The sequence below is a fragment of the Pelodiscus sinensis genome, chromosome 5 (genome assembly GCF_049634645.1).
Source record: "Pelodiscus sinensis isolate JC-2024 chromosome 5, ASM4963464v1, whole genome shotgun sequence".
Classification (NCBI taxonomy): domain Eukaryota; kingdom Metazoa; phylum Chordata; order Testudines; family Trionychidae; genus Pelodiscus; species Pelodiscus sinensis.
The window spans coordinates 14,016,699-14,034,123 of record NC_134715.1 but is presented as its reverse complement, the minus strand read 5'-3'; the positions used below and the strand labels follow the sequence as shown (position 1 = coordinate 14,034,123).

The 17,425-nt window shown below is 45.1% G+C and overlaps 1 protein-coding gene across 15 annotated transcripts in view; it reads right to left on the bottom strand.

Annotated features, from left to right (window-relative positions):
• Nucleotides 1-17,425, bottom strand: part of PTPN13 (protein tyrosine phosphatase non-receptor type 13) — a 238,698-nt gene that overhangs the window by 63,075 nt on the left and 158,198 nt on the right. For all 15 annotated transcript variants that reach the window (XM_075929542.1, XM_075929544.1, XM_075929547.1 and 12 more), the window contains 8 exons: nucleotides 16,960-17,053; nucleotides 15,985-16,070; nucleotides 15,228-15,390; nucleotides 14,316-14,530; nucleotides 14,128-14,226; nucleotides 10,741-11,105; nucleotides 2,861-3,047; nucleotides 1,126-1,284 (listed from right to left, as the gene is read on the bottom strand). In XM_075929542.1, the coding sequence (XP_075785657.1) occupies nucleotides 1,126-1,284; nucleotides 2,861-3,047; nucleotides 10,741-11,105; nucleotides 14,128-14,226; nucleotides 14,316-14,530; nucleotides 15,228-15,390; nucleotides 15,985-16,070; nucleotides 16,960-17,053 (1,368 nt within the window). The remainder of the gene's footprint in view (nucleotides 1-1,125; nucleotides 1,285-2,860; nucleotides 3,048-10,740; nucleotides 11,106-14,127; nucleotides 14,227-14,315; nucleotides 14,531-15,227; nucleotides 15,391-15,984; nucleotides 16,071-16,959; nucleotides 17,054-17,425) is intronic.

Sequence of the window (17,425 nt, the reverse complement as noted above, 5' to 3'; positions counted from 1 at the left end):
GCCACCAGACTCTTTGTTGGTCTACTTGCAAAGACTGGCATTCATGATAAACTCAATGTATTCTGAGTGGTACCATTGATTTCAGTGGAATTACTAACGGAGGGTATGTCTACACTACCCCGCTAGTTCGAACTAGCGGGGTAATGTATGCATACCGCACTTGCTAATGAAGCCCGGGATTTGAATTTCCCGGGCTTCATTAGCATAAGCGGGGAGCCGCCATTTTTAAATCCCCGCTGCTTCGAACCCCGTGTAGCGCGGCTACACGGGGCTCGAACTAGGTAGTTCGGACTAGGGTCCTATTCCGAACTACCGTTACTCCTCGTGAAACGAGGTGTACCGGTAGTTCGGAATAGGCACCCTAGTCCGAACTACCTAGTTCGAGCCCCGTGTAGCCGCGCTACACGGGGTTCGAAGCAGCGGGGATTTAAAAATGGCGGCTCCCCGCTTATGCTAATGAAGCCCGGGAAATTCAAATCCCGGGCTTCATTAGCAAGTGCGGTATGCATACATTACCCTCCTAGTTCGAACTAGGAGGGTAGTGTAGACATACCCGGAATGTGTAAGCCTTTGCAGGATAGTGGCCTAAGAACGTAATTAAGCACATTCTTATTCCACAACATTTTACAATGTTAGCATTTGCTTGTGTATCTGTATTAATTGACTTTTTATGTTCTGTTCATTGGAAGGCGTGTAACACATGAAAATTTAGTCAAGCTTACCTGAACAGTTCCTCTCTGAGACTAGATGATGATAAATTGTCCCTTCGGACCTTAAAGTCTATGAATATTCAGAAAAGACCCCCTCACTGTAACCTCAAAGATCGTATATACTGACTCCAACCCTTTCCATTGTTTTGCTGTCTGGAAGGATTACACAGATGTTAACAGCAAAAGTTTTAGGTTTATGTTACATTTAATAGTTAGGTTGGTTCAATAGCTGTTATGTTATGAATTTCAATATGTGCATTTAGTTGTCGGCTTTGCATCCACATATTTGACTCAGCACACCACAGGATCCAGAGTTCTTATTTTTTGGTGTAAGGTTTGTTTGTTTCATCTCAGTTATCACAGAAATCCCTAGAAGCTTGAATTGTATTTCACTACAAAATGTTACTTGTCTCACCTTGATGAGCCGGTCTCCTGGACGTAGCCTCCCATCACTTTTGGCAGGATCCTGAATAACATCATGAATGTAACAACCAATGTTATCGTTGCCTTTGGTCACTGTAAAGCCCAGGCTTCCTTTTTCTGATTTTGTCATGGTAACATGGAGTTCCACTTCCTAGAGGAAAAACAGTGTTTTTTAAAAATGTGTTCTGGAATGTGGAGAGTTTGATATACATAGATAAATAGCATATACTGTACTGTATGAAATGCATGGTCATCTGAATGAGCTGCTTCTATTAAGATTGCATAAGGTGATATACTTTACTGACTAATTTACTTGAATCAAATATAGGCCCTAATCCTGCAAACACACCTGCATTTGGGTGTACGTATTGAAATCAGTGGATCTACTCATGCACATAAAGTTAAGCAGGGGCATAATATCTTATGGGACAGGATTAGGACCATACTGAGTACATCAACTAGAATAAAACTGGGCAAGAGAGGGGAAGGTGCTCCCTTACAAAAGGATAAAGCTTTTTGTTTCTATTATTAAGCTGGAGTACTATATTGAATAACTTGATATTAAACACAAGTATGCATTTTATATTATAAAATTATAATTTTCATGCATTTTATGTTATACATTTATGATTGTGTTTTACTTGCACAGAAATTAACAGACGACGAAAGTGTGAAAAAAAGAGATTAATAGTATAATGATGCATTTATGAATAATGAGTTTAGCATTCATTTTTAAACCCTGAAGTATTGCCCCGATAGGCTTGTCTAAATGGTTCTGCAAATGTCTTGTTTACCACCTGGCCTGCAAAACCCTGTTAGCACACAGAGAGGTCCCTACTGTGCATTAACCTGCTAATCTCGGCTGGCAGATTGTCTTTCATTTCAAGCATGTGGCAGGCAGCATTTTGCTATTATTTATGGAGGCTCCATCCTCATCCATCAGCTGATCTCCCTGCCAGCACAGGGAGCCTTGAATCTCTGCGCGGGGCTCAGAACATAGCTGCGCGGCTGCTTAGCCATGCAATGAAGAAGCAACTTTTGTCTTTATTTCAAAGAGTAAGTAAAACATTTGAATCTTTCAAGTATCTCCTTGGGACACCATGTAAGCCAGGGCTACTCAGCATGTGGCCCGTGGGCTGCATGCAGCCTGTTGTGTGGTTTGGGTTTATGCAGGGCTCAACACACAGTCTGCAAGTGGGTTCCTTTGAACATGGCTTCCACTGGGAACACACTACACAATGGCGTGGCGTCTCCCAGATGGGGTGAGCACTGAAAGACGCAAGCGTATGGGCTGGCTTGAACAGATGGGTACAGGGTTTCCACACAGGGAGGAGGTGCCAGGAGTGCCGGGGCATAGTGTGAAAGAAGCTATTTGTATATATTTGCATGTACATGCAACCACACTTAAGTTGCGGTCCTCGGCATGTGCCGTATCATTGTGGCCCCTGTGGCTTCCAAAGTTGAGTAGCCCTGATCTAAACAATGATGCCATTCCTATTGTCGCAAATGGCCACTTTCTATATTTTAGGAGAGCCATTTGCAAAACACATCCTCAGTTAACTATACATCTATATTAGAAGCTAGAACAATTATTCTAATTTTAAGTAAATATAAATAGGATGCATTTTGTTATGGCCAAAATCAAGACTAGCCCCTCCCCCATAAAGATACAATCTTTAACACAATTATGGTGGGGAGAGAGAGACAAAGAGAGGGAGAGTACTTACTGGTTCATAGTCATCAGTATGTTTTTCAAATTGGCTGAGCAGTGATGTTTTCTTCTCTCTTTGTGGAACTAGCTCTGAGATGGAATTGATGTAGGCATCATCCATTAAACTAGGGATGGCAACCTCAGTTACAGTTCTACAGCTTGGTATTGGTGGCAAGTCCAAGGGTAGAGGACATGGAGGATTACTATGAGAAGAGAGAAAAAAACGGTTATTTACCTTCATTACTGTTGCTTTTCGAGATGTGTTGCTCATGTCCATTTCACTTGGGTGTGCGTTCACTGCATGCACGGATTGTTGGAGAGTTTTCCCTTAGTGGTACCCGTTGGGCCAGCAGGGGAGCCTCCTGGAATGGCACCACTATATCGGTGGGGCCCTCCAGCCCCTCTGTTCCTTCTTGCCGGAACCCTCCGACGCATGGGAGATGGGTAGGATGTGGAATGGACATGGCAACACATCTTGAAGAACAACAGTTATGAAGGTAAGTAACCATTTTTTCTTCGAGTGCTTGCTCATGTCCATTCCATTTAGGTGACCCCAAAGCCAAATCCCAGGAAGCGGGGTTGAAGCCCTATGGCGAGACGGACTGCAACACAGCCCTATCCACACTGGCATCCTCCTTGGCCTGCTGTGCTGTGGCATAGTGGTTTGCAAAGGTGAGCACTGATGACTAGGTAGCCACCCCGCAAATCTCTACAATGGGCACCTGAGCAGTGAAGGCCATGGAAGAAGCCTGGGCCCTGGTCAAGTGAGCCGTGACAGGTGGAGTCGGAACCTGTGCCAGCTTGTAACATGCCTTAATGCAGGCTGTGATCCAGGACAAAATATGCTGGGCTGACACAGGCTGGTCCTTTCTCCTGTCTGCTATGGACACAAACATTTGGGGGGACTTGTGGGAAGGTTTGGTCCTCTCCAAATTAAAAGCTAAAACATGTCTCACATCAAGAGTGTGTAGAGCCTGTTCTGTCCTGGAGCTGTGGGGCTTGAGTAAAAAGCAGGAAGGAAAGTGTCCTGGTGAATGTGAAAGTGAGAAACCACCTTAGATAGAAAGGCAGATGGGAGCGTAGCCTGAACTTATCCTTAAAAAAGACCGTATATGGAGGGGCCACTGATAGGGCCCTCAGTCCCGACACTTGCATGGCAGAGGTAATGGCCACCAGGAAAGACACATTCCAGAAGAGATGCAGGAGGGAGCATGTCGCCCACGGCTGGAGGAGAGGGGGAGGGGGACCCAGGAGCCTTGTAAGAACCAGATTGAGGTCCCAAGAGGGCAAGGGCTCGCACACCTGGGGGTGGACCCAATCCAACCCCTTAAGAAAGTGCACCATGGGGTCCATGAAAACGAACCTGCCACGTGAGCCTGAATGAAAGTCTGAGATGGCTGCTAAGTGCACCAGTACTGAGGAAGGGGCCAGACCATGGTGCCTAAGGCTCAGAAGGAAATCCATAGGAGAGAACCTTTTACCCTCTGACCAGAGAATGAAGCACTTCAACTTTGCCAGGTAAGAGGACCTCGTGGAAGCTCCCCAAGAGGACTGGCTGGACCTGTTCCGAACACTGTCTCTACATGGCCGTCAGCCATGACATGAGGTGCAGGGAGCAGAACTTCGGGTGGTGAAGCCTACCAAATTTCTGAAATATCAGGTCCAGGAATAGGGAGAGGGCCAGTGGCTGCTCTACCAAAAGTGTGAGGAGAACTGGGAACTGCTAAAGCCACGCCGAGGCTCCGAGGATTAGAGAGGCCTATAATTCCCTGACCCTGAAAATCACCTTGTGGATCAGCGGAAAGGGAGAGAAGGCATACAGAAGGCCCCGAGGCCAAGGGATCATGAGGGCATCCCCCAGAGATTCCAGGCTGTGGCTGAATAGGAAGCAAAAGCGGGGACACGTCATAGAATCAGAATCCTAGGGCTGGAAGAGACCTCAGGAGGTCATCGAGTTCAGCCCCCTCCCCAAAGCAGGACCAATCCCAACTAAATCATCCCAGCCAGGGCTTTTTCAAGCCAGGACTTAAAAACCTCTAGGAATGGAGATTCCACCACCTCCCTAGGTAACCCATTCCAGTGCTTCACCACCCTCCTAGTGAAATAGTTGTTCCCAATATCCAACCTAGACCTCCCCCACTGTAACTTGAGACCATTGCTCCTTATTCTGCCATCTGTCACCACTGAAAATAGCTTCTCTCCATCCTCTTTGGAACCTCCCTTCAGGAAGTTGAAGGCTGCTATCAAATCCCCCCTCACTCTTCTCTTCTCTTCTCTTCTGCAGACTAAATAAGGCCCAATCCCTCAGCCTCTTCTCATAGGTCATGTACTCCAGACCCCTAATCATTTTGGTTGCCCTCTGCTGGACTCTCTCAAATGTGTCCACATTTTTGCTATAATGGGTTTGCCCAGAACTGGCCACAATACTCCAGATGAGGCTTCACCAGTGCTGAATAAAAAGGAATAATCACTTCTCTAAATCCACTGGAAATGCTCCTCCTAACGCAGCCTAATATGTCATTAGCCTTCTTGGCTACACTGTTGACTCATCCAGTTTCTCACCCACTGTAATCCCCAGGTCCTTTTCTGCTGAACTGCTACCTAACCAGTCAGTCCCCAGCCTGTAACAATGCTTGGGATTCTTCTATCCCAAGTGCAGGACTTCAGATTTCTTTTGGCCCATTCCTCTGATTTGTCTAGGTCACTCTGGACCCTATCCCTGCTCTCCAATGTATCTACCTCTTCCCCTAGCTTTTGTGTAATCCGCAAACTTGCTGAGGGTGCCATCCATCTCCTCTTCCAGGTCATTAAAAAAATGCTGAACAAAACCGGTCCTAGAACCCATCTTTGGGACACTCCCCTTGAAACCAACCACCAACCAGACAGCGAACCATCGACTACTACCCTTTGGGCCTGACAATCTAGCCAGCTTTCTATCCATCTTATAGTCCATTTATCCAATCCATACTTCCTTAACTTGCTGGCAAGAATATTTTGGGAAACTGTATCAAAAGCTTTGCTAAAGTTAAGATATATCACATCCACTGACTTCCCCATGTCCACAGAACCAGTTACCTCATCATAGAAGCTAATCAGGTCAGGCATGACTTCCCCTTAGTGAATCCATGTTGACTATTCCTGATCACTTTCCCCTCTTTCAGGAGCTTCAAAGTTGCTTCCTTTTGCTGTGGGTTGCAAACAGGTCCAAGTGGGGAAAACCCCACCTGTGGAAAATAGACCGGGCTACGTTAGCCCTGAGGGGACCACTCATGCCCCTTGAAGGACCTGCTGAGGTGATCTGCCAACCCATTCTGGGTCCCAGGGAGGGAAGTGCCACCAGGTGGATATTGTGAGCTACGCAGAACTCCCAGGGGAGGAAGGCTTCTGTGCACAGGGTATAGAAGTGAGCACCACCCTGTCAGTTTATATAAAACATCGCTGTCATGTTTTCTGTCAAAATTGAAATGCACTTGTTTTGAAGTTGTGGCAGGGAAACACTGCATGCAAGGCGAACAGCTCTCAACTCCCTGATGTTTATATGGAGGGAGAGGTCTGTAGGGCCCCACGTATCTTGTGTCCGTAGCTTCCCAAGGTGGGGTCCACAACACATATTAGAAGTGTCTGTCACCACCTGAATGGCCAGGGAAGGGCTGTAGAACGGCATCCCACCACAGACCACCTCCTTTCACAGCCACCAGTCGAGGGATTTCAACATGTCTGCAGGTACCATCACTACCGTGTATATGTGCTAGAATGATGGGTAGTGGGTCCACGCCAGTCAGAGCTGGAGTGGACATAACCTGAGCCTGGCATGTCGTACCACATTAGTGAAGGCTGCAATGAACCCTGAACCGTCATGCAACACCAGGACATCATGGTGGAGAATGACTGGAGACTCAGGATGGCCTCCTTTATTGCCAGGAAGCACGCTATGGGCAGGGAGGCTCCAGATAAGCCCCCACAAACTCTACTATTTGTGTGGGGGTCAGGGTGGATTTGGCCTCTTTTAGGATAAGGCCCAGCCTGCGGAACAGCTCCCTGATGAGGGATATTTGGTTGGACACCTAGGAGGGGGTGGGGGGAAGAACATTTTATAAGCCAATCATCCAGGTATGGGTAGACCTGGACCCTTTGCTTCCTCCAGAAGGCGGCTACCACCGCCATATACTTTGTAAAAACTCTGGGGGGCGTAGAAAGGCCAAAGGGAAGGGCCATAAATTGATAACGGTCGCGGTCCACCAGAAAGTGGAGGAATCACCTGTGTGGGGGTGTGATAGAGATGTGGAGTTAGGCATCCGGGAGAATGAAAGCAGCGTACCCGTCTCCTGTGGCCAGGGAAGGGATGATCAAGGCCAATGTTACCCTTTTGAACTTTTACTTTACTATGAAAGTGTTGAGCTCCCTCAGGTCCAGAATGAGGGGGAAGCCAATCTTGGCCTTTGGGACCAAGAAGTATTGCGAGTAGGACCTCCTCTACTATCCCCAGATTGAAAAGCTTCTACACTACCACCCTGAAAGATGCTCATGAGAGGGATCCCTGAAGAGGAAGGGTGTAGAGAAATGGGGGAGGGAGGGAAGGACAGGAGCAGAAGTTAGATGAAATAACCACTTCTCACCATGCCTATGACCCTGCAGTCTGTTGTGATATGTGACCAGGCACAGTGGAAGGGGAAAAGGTGATTGGTAAAAGGCCTCTTGTCCAAGACTGGTGTGCTGTCCTCACTCACACCTTCAAAGATTTGGCCTAGGGCCCTGGGGCTTCTTTAAGGGGCCCGCCCCTTGGTTGGATGAAGAGCAAGACAGCTGCCTGCCATTTCTCTTATTATTATTACAGCCTCTGTGGCTGGAGAAATCTGGCCTATTCCCCTGCTTGAAAGGGAGGGATGCCTAGGGACCCGAGGGTTGCTCAAGAGCAGTGTTTCTCAACCAGTGGTACGAGTACCCTAAGGGTAGTCAAGAGAAGTCTGGGGATTACGTCAACACAACTGAAATTTGGAGAAAACTGAATTTTTGTTTTAAAGTTTTATAGTGTTTTATTATTTTTGTACTTTTTACACCCAAAAATTTCATCACTTGCCCGGCTACAATTAAGTTGTTTAAACAAATGTGTTGCAATGGTAGAAAAAAATGTGTGTCTGAAAACTGAAGGTACATGGGGTACTTATAATTTTTTTAAAGGATACTTTATTAAAAAAGGTTGAGAAACACTACCTTAGAGTGTTTTATCATGTGGATGCTGGTGTTGGTCTGCTCTGAAAACAGGCTGTGCCCTTGAAAGGCAGCTTCTGGATAGTTTGCTCTAGACTTCTGGTGGAATGCCAGATATCTGGGGCCATGCGCCTCTGTACAAGACCAGGCCAGTTGTCATACTGCGAGCCACCATATCCGTGGAGTTCAAGGTAGCCTGGATTGCCACCTGGGACAAAACCTTTCCCTCCTCAGACAAGGCCTTATATTCCACCTAGAATCCTGGGGCAGCGACTCCCTAAATTTGTCTTTGCTGCCCAGGAGTTGAAGGCATACCTAGTCAGGAGAACCTGCTGATTAGCAACCTTGAGCAGGAGACTCCCTGAGGCATAGGCCTTGTGACCCAATAGGTCTGACTGCTTGGCCTCCCTATTCTTGGGAGGAGGGGGAGGCTTTCCATAGTGCTCACGGTGGTTAACAGCCTGCACTACTATCAAGCGTAGTGGTGGGTGTGAGAATAAATGCTCATGGCCCGCTTAGAGGACAAAGTCCTGCCACTCTGCCTTGTTGTCCATGGGTGGTATGGATGCTGACACACCCTCTGATGGGGGGCTAAGGGGATTCACTCCGGATTGCTGAGGCCTGTTCTGGTGCCAGGGAGCTGGGTAACGGTGTGGCCAAAGGCGGTACTTGGGGTCCCCAACATGAGGATCCCATGGTGGGAGGAGCACTCCCTTAGGCCTGATGGTATGCCAACGGAGTCCAGGAGGGCCACTGGTCTGGGGGCTGCCACTGTGGGGCCAGGTCTGTGGTAGTGAATGGCCTGAGGCATTGCAATACTGCTTGCGGTGCCGAGTGTGGGAATGGCACCAGGACCTGAATTGACACCTGGAGCCTAATTAGCACCAGAACCAAGAATGACACAGCATCACTTGGGACCGTACCTACCCAAAGTCAGAATCTGTTGAATAGTCGGACTCTGACCAAGGCAGGGCCAAGGTGGGGCCTAGGGAACGGTGCCACTCCATGTGCTGAACCATGGACGCTAGCTTGCGCCAATGCCAGACCAGTGGTGGGGGTATCAGATGCTCCAGTGCTGCAGGCTTTGCCGCTGGAACAAGGGTGCTGGAGGCCGAGCGCTCTCTGGACTCCCACGAGAGCATGGCCACTGGCGCCGAAGGGGCTGCTAGTGCCAGCGTGGATGTGAGCACTGGGGAGCGCAGAGCTGCATGGGCCACTGATCACAAGGGCACTGGAGTAGGCCAAACACGAGTTGTGTGGGTCACCGCAGGGCATAGGTTTGGAACAGTCAGCGCAGGGCTTAAAGCTGTGAGGCTCTGGCATGCACCAGGGTGGGGAGGGAAGAGGATGTAACAAGAGAGCCCCAAACCAACATGAACCTTATCTAACTCTGGCTAAACAACTATTTAACAGGAAGAGCAACTTGGAGGGAACTTGGGGTGTGTCTAGACTACACCTCTCTGCTGACAGAGAGATGTAGATTAGGCACATAGAAATTGCTAATAAAGTGGGATTTAACTATCCCGTGCTTCATTAGCATAAAAATGGCCACCGCTTTTTTTTTGGCATGGAGCTTTGTCAGAGAAAAATGGCAGTCTAGAGGCTGATCTTTTGAAAAATAAAGCCTTTTTCGAAAGATCCTGTAAACGTCGGGCCAGTTGATTGGCAGCCGGCGCCGGACAAAGGGCCTGAAGGGCTACGCCCACGCCGAACGTAAAAGGCTTGGAGGGGCAGAACCGGGGGAAGGGGGAGCGGACGTCCCGTGACGTCATTAATGGTAGCCATGCGGCCAGCGGCGAGGGAACTATAAAAAGCAGAAGGACGCCCAGAGAGGGGAAGAAGACAGAGCAGATGCCAAGGGGGCGAGGCAGGCGCCTTCCTTCCTCCCTAGGGAGAAGACTGGACCTAGAGGACAGTGACGGACTGAGAATGTGGCGTAACACCTCGGGTGAGCTGAAAGAGCCGGGGGGGGGTGATGCCCCCCCAGGGTCAACGGGGAAGGAAGTAGCCCAGGATGGGTCTGGAAAGCCCGAGGGCTGGTGAGTTTCGGGCAGCAGTCCTGGGCTGGGGTTTGGAGAGTAGGAGGGCCCAAACCCCCCTTCCCCGCCAACCGACAGTCAACCCAGAGTAGAGAGAGGGCACAGGGAAGCAGGGGCACCGTGCTGTGGTGACTCTGGAGCAAGCGTCCCTAGTAAGAATCACAGTGGGGGCCCTACCGTGGCCAGAGTAACCCCGGGGCCCAATCCGAGAAGTGGATTGTGGTGCTCCTGCGGACGGGCCCCGGACAGTACCCCTAAGGGAAAATTCTCTGACAAGCCGTGCACGCAGCACATATACACCTAAGTGGAATAGACATGAGCAAGCACTCAAAGAAGAACAAGAGGTTGAATAGTTTATAATATTTGAGTCAGACTTTGTTACTTACATGATTAGAGCTCTGCAAAGATACTTTTTTTTCACTTCACAGGTATTCAGGAATTAACTCTGATATTTCTGCATTTACAATTTGAAGCAGGGTCAAACTGTACCATCCCAAATAAACACATTTTTTAAAATATGAAAATGACTAGATTTTAGGTGGACAAAGACTTAATTTTTTACAAGTAGGCCTTATTATCCATTTTTGCAGAGAAATTGTTCTAGGCTTGCAAAATCTAAGTATTTCTTTTTACAAAATTATAATCATACCTGTCTTCAAACTCTGGCTTGCTGGGAGTCTCATGAGCAGAGTAGTAGATGGTACGGATTTCTTCCTCCTGGGTACAAGGAGTTTCATACTGACTCTGTGCAGGACCCATCATTTTGTCCAGAGATTGGTACAGGGCCGAATTCCAGCCAGGGCTTGCTGTCTGTGTTGGGGTCACCACTACCTCTTCTTCACCACTCCCACTACTGTCACTGTAGCTGTCTCTTCTAGAGGGAGATTTTAGCTGCTTTTTGCTCTTATCAGTCACTTCATATTCATCTGAGCTATCACCTTGATCTCCATTTGACACACAAGAGGTTTCTTTGCTGACATCTGGAAATATGTGTTGTGGGGAATGTATGGGAGTCTGCAAAAAATGTGATGTTTAACAAACCAAGACTCTGGCTTTAATGGTCATCTATTCACTTTAGATTTGGCATAAAATGTGTAAAGAATGCAGAAATAATCAATCACACTTAATCAAAAGTTTATTCTATTTACTTCAAAAGTCAGCAGTGGGGACCAAATTCAACCCTGGTAACTCCAGAGAGTTCGGGGTGAATTTAATTTATTTTCATAACCAGGGCTCGCTGAGCGGCGGTGAACCCCGCTCACCAGCCGCATGGTTCTGCTCTCTGCACATGCGCAGATCGCTCTGTGCCGGCTCTTCTGGGGTGTAATCTACTTGCCAAACATGTGTATTTAGGCAAACGTGTATTTTCAAACACGTGTATTTAGGAAAACTACTCAAACTGTGGGTAGCTATTTAGCTGATATAAATGATCAATGGGCCTATGAGACTTTACACCAGCTGCAGAGTTGTCCACAAAAGTTTCAACATTTGGCTCCAATGCCATTTCCCAAAGAACTGTATAATCACATTCCCATAAACATGATGTATCAATTAATGATGGCTATGGAATCTTTGATTGTTCCATTTATTCATCTCATGGGAAACCTCTGTATTCAGGTACTCCATCTACCTCTTCCTTTTGCTCCTTTTGCCCTTTTTTCAAATTTGTATTAGATGGCTACACACACAATACAAATCTGTTTCTATTATTAGGTAAAAACAGTTTTTATTTGGTTTAAAGTGACCTGATTTGAAGACGGTTTATCTGTAACTTTTCAATTGTTATTACTGAAATCAACTCTACTAATATGGAGTTACAAATGTTTTTTGATGCAGTATATATAGTCTACTTTCCAAGTACGCTAAAATATCTAAAACAGAGATTGTGCTCTTTGGACTTGATCTGATGGAGACATTTTACAAATCCTCTTTGGGATCATGCATTTTTGGCTGAGTTTTTCCAGTTTTATATACAGCTGAACTAAACTATAAATAATTGTTGATATTAAATGGCAGTTTCATGGCTAATTCACCATATATCTCACAGAAAATGTAACCCTAGCTGAGGACAACTTGAAACTAACAATGAACACTACCAAGGAAAATATATGTGGCATTACACTTCACATTCTTCATATGGAAATTTGCATATGATATGAATAGGACATAAGTGAGATAGGCTTTGGGAAAGATAGCTCATGTAAGATATCATCGGAACAGTTATGATTTACTAATCATTCTCTTATTTGTACTGTGACCGGGTCAGTCCCCCTCCTGAGACCCTGACCCCTGTAACATCTACTATCTCACCCTTTGAGGGCTGCAGCGGGACCCTCACTTGCAGAGTTTTTAGCCCTGGGCCTTCCTGACCCCCAGCAGAAAGAATACAGTTCTGGGCTGAAGCCCTGGCCCAGTCACAGCTGAGTAGTGAGCCCCCTTCTAGCCCCGTGGGGACAGGGAGCCCTTCAACACTCCCTGCTCGAGCCCCTCGCCTCCCCCTGCAGCCTTTAGCAGGGCTGGAGGTTCCTTCCGTTCCGCTTCTCTGAGTCTCCTTACCCCTGTGTTGTTTGTTCCTCTCCACGCTCCTCCTCCACTCTCTCTCCTTCTTCTTCTGCCCTAGGAAAGGCTTTTAAAGAGGCCCTGTGGCAGCCTAATTCAGCTCCCCGGCCCTTAATTAGTTTGCAGCTGCCTGTCTCAGCTGCCCCTTTTCCCTTTTAACAGGCTTTTTACCCTTCCCTGTCACAGTATGTATGTATCATTTCTGTATCTGATGTTACAGTAATTGACCAATGTATCTGTATTTTAACTATGCTGCTTTGGGTGATACCCATTGCTAAAACTTCAGGTACCACAATGGAAAAGCCTGACAGGGCTAATGGTCCAAGAGCATGGAGAATCGACTCTGAATAGGTTTGGCCTTCCTATGGACGCTCCATACTATTACTGACTCATGGACTCTGTGATGCCAGAATCAGATGACCGTGGTCATCTGATACTGACCTCTATCTTGGACTGCTGATCTGTTCCACTGGTAGGTGTGGGAATAAAACAAAGGATGCCCACCTTTGGAAATTCTATACAAGGTGAGGGAGGAAAACAATCAATGTTTTTGTTTGCTTCTACCCTGCCTTCCCGCCCAGAGACATACTTGAAAACATCTGTAAACAAAGAGACTGTAACGGGAGGGCGGGGGGGAGGGGAAAGTGGGGGGTTCAAAGAACTGCTGGACCTAAGCTAACAGATCCTGGCCTGTGAAGGACTCTACCTAAATAATATCTAAGATGAAGAATTATTTGTAACCAATTTCTTTACTGAATCAAGCTTAGTTTGTGTGATTTGTTTCATTGTCTTAGTAATTTGCTTTGCTCTGCAATCTCTGTAACTACTGAATACACCTTATCTCTTATTTCTTGTTTATGATATAACCCAGTTGATGTAATTTCTACTGGAGGGGGAGGGGAGGAAGTCGTACATACCTTCCTCCACATTGAGGGAAGAGGTGAATTTCATATAATTTTGGGTTTGTACTCAAAAGGCAGCAGATATCTTGGTACTGTGGCAAATCCCTTAAGATGAGCTTTTCCATAGCTGATCGCAGTGTGGGTATGATTCTGCAGTTGGGTATGGCCTTGCCTGTATACTTGGCTGGAAGAAGCGTGTGAGTTTGGCTCAGCAAGACTAGGTAAAGGGAATTCAGGCTAGCGGAAAAGGCAGGCTCAGTGGTACCTTGAGCACATCTGATGGCACTCAAGGGGTCTAAATTGTCACAGTGTAGTTGTAGTATTTTAAGGCATTTAGGAGTCCATTTTTTAAAATGTATTATTATAAATATACAAAGATCCTTGCATTGTCTTTTTTCTATGAAAAAGGCTGTTTCTATTTTATGCACGTGTGACTTAACATAGCAAACACGTTCTCATGATCTGCCTATTCCCCCACCACTTCTCTATTTTTCATTTACACATGCAGTTAATGTATTCTGAATAAACAAAACTTAATGAAGAGAAATGTAAACATCATATGTCATAGACCTTACCAACAGAGAAGGATCAATGTCTGGTAGTATGCCAGGTGGTGGCCTGCAAAGGAGAAGAGAGACTTCTGGGGACGTTCCTCTGAGAGCTGAGATGACCTCCTACAGGTACAGTTGATTTTGTATTAGACACAGGTCCCACTTGCAAGGTACCTATTACTTACAAGTAAGACAACAGAGAGAGCTCTAACCTGCTGAGATAATCCTTTTAACGAAGCTTCGTTCACTTTCAGGATGACATCCCCAATTTCAATTTGTCCACTTTCTGCTGCAGGCTGCCCAGGGAAGAGCTTTTTAACCCTCACTATGCTTGAGCCCAGTTGGTCTGGAGTAAAGCTGTCTTCACGACAAAAACTGAACCCCAGGCCTGAGCTGTTCTTCAGCAACTTTACCTCAAATATATTGTCTGCAAAATAAATACAAATAATAGAATACTTTTCTCTTTTCTTATAGTACTCTGTCCTTGAAGGCTGCTTATTCAGAAATAACAATCAGATTGTGTCCCACCAGTGATTACATTAATAGTTTGGGTAAGGGTTACCATGTGGAAAAGTTTTGTAAGAACATCCCTGTGTTTCTGTATATGATGGGTTTAGACAAAACATACAAAAATTACTCATGGTTTCATTCCCCACTGCTCTTATCTTGGAAATGTCCACATAGTACAGAATAGAGGAAATCCCCAAAATAGTATTACCTGGGAGAGGCTCAGAGGACATGCAGGAAGGCTGTAAGAACATTATGCTGTAGAAAGAGTTGAGAAGTATAGAGGAGAAGGAATGTTTCGGAGGTTAGACATGATCTTTTACAGGAATCAAAGCTTTTCATTTCAAAAGTGACAAAATTTAAATAAGTTAAGGAATAATCAGAGAAGAAACTATTGAAAAGGCTGCTAAAATAAAATCATAGACACCATTAAAGGAAATATTTCAAAAGGCATTTAGCAACATGAAAGAGAATCTGTAATGTATAAAGTTTGGGACGTGGTCACTGCCAGTGCTAACTTCTGAGAGTCTCTTCACTGGTGGGTCACCTGATGGTCAAAATCTGGAAAGTTTTGGGGATTCTCTAAAGTTTAGATAGGTTTTTCTTCATGACCTGACCTTCAGTGACAAAGTTGTAGTCTTTGCTATGGGTCAGTTTCTTCTCTGGTTTGTTCCAGGGCTCACTTTGTCCTGCCTGATTTGGAGGCGTGCACTGCGGTGTAACTGGAGCATGGACTTTGGCCACCGGTAGCTGCCCCTTTTCCAGCGACAGATGCACTACCTACACACAATGTATTCAAGTTAGTTAGCACTAGGCACAAAGATAACATATTTTGCAATATAGATTCTAGTCTAATCTGTTTGGATAACTACATTTCACAGTCACAAATTCTCTGTATCCATAACAAATCTCCATAAATTATTGTAAGTAGCTCATTATTTTGTTAAGATCTATAAAAGTGGCAACATCAACAATAACAGATAAATACAAATTCCACTGATTACTTACTTCACAGATGAGTCTTGCATCAAAGGAATTTGGAGGAAAAGACAGTTTGCAATATGCATAGGTAGCAATTTACTATTTCAGATAACTAATTTTTATGCAATTTTTGTGCACTATGCATTTCCATTCACAATGTGCTAAGGGCCAAATTTTGAAATTTGAAGCAGCTGCCTCATGCAATGAATAATGCCATTAGCTGAAATGGCAGCAATGTTGGAGTGAGGTGTTACTCAGCATGATTAAGTGTATTAGAAGGCGGTCCTAAGCAAGGAAGTGCACAGTGGAGAGCTCCTGTTGTCAGTTTTGTTTCCTGAACTTTTATTCATGATAAATTTATTTACCAGAGATGGGCGGAGATGATGAGCTTACCTGACCAGTGTTTCTCAGTGTTTCCACAGCTTGTCTATGAGTTGCACCTTCCAAACTAATCCCATTGACAGAGAGCACACGGTCACCTAGATGCAAACAATGCACAATTTAGAAGAAGGAAGAATGTGATAAAAATAATTCACATAGAACACTCTTATAATTCAAGTAACAGTGATCCATTCATTTTTCAATGAACAAGAGCAGTGACTCAGGCAATCCCCTGTCCATTGAGAGGAGAATCATGGTTTTTGTATTAGAAGTGTCTTGTAAAAGAATTCCAACCTCAAAGTCTAAAACCGTTTTAATGCTCAAAGCAGTGCTTCACTGGGAAATCTGGGGAGAATTATTTTTTAAAAAAACCTTAATCTAAATGTGGGACTCTACCACTAAGAAGACTAACTTAAAGACATTCAGAACTATTACAAGGGTTTCTGTACTGAAATATTTAAGAGGTCAAGCGAGGAGGTCACTATTTACACAAAGCCTCTTTTTGCTCTTTTTGGGTGTAATCAAAGCAATTTGCTCCATTACAGCAGAATGCATTAGATTTTGTAATTTTTTCGGTTGTTTTTTTTTCTGGTGCAGCTTCAGCAGTTCTTGCAGATACTGCAATAGTCCCACACTTTGTCTTCAATGCTTATCTCCTCATTGCATACCACTGTCAAATTTATAAACTTAGAAAGTATTAACCCCTTAAATAATCACAGTGCTTTACAAAGCTAAACTAATTAAACACCCACATAAGGTAAAGACTAAGATAAAGGGGAGCTATAGAAAAACCTCAGAGAAGTACGTAGTTTCCCATTGACAATATACACCCATAAAGTGAGTACAAGCAAATAAGGGGAGGTATTTAGTAGACCTCTAGAGTTCTCAGTGCCTAGATTATAATGCCTCTCCAAAGACTACATTAAATTATCTGGATTTCATTCTACTGCTATTTAAGAAAACTTGCGGAAACAGCAAAGTAAGTACCTTTCTGAATTCTACCATCAGCCTCAGCTGCTCCTTTAGGAATAATAGCCTTCACATAAATGCCACCATGTCTTACACTGGTGTTTACACCACCCTAAATGGAGAATGAATAGGTAAAATGCAAACTTTAAAAACTTTAAACAGAAGATCTTAGAATAATAAAGTTAATCAACCCTTAAGAACTTAGGAAGCACTCAACTCATCAGCATGTAAAAGCAGCAGCCAACTTGTAAATAATTTTGCATAAACAATATTTTGAGATGCATGCAAATCATAACCAGTTGAGGTGGATGTGGCAGTTGGGGAGGTTCTAAAATGATTAGACTAAAATGCAAACCTTTCCAGCAAAAGAAATATCCCTCAAGCAGAACTGCATTCACGAGTGTGAAAAAGCTAAGTATTGTTTTTGCACAACATGCATCAACAGCCAAAATAAAAGTTGCAGACATGCAATATCCTAGTTTTG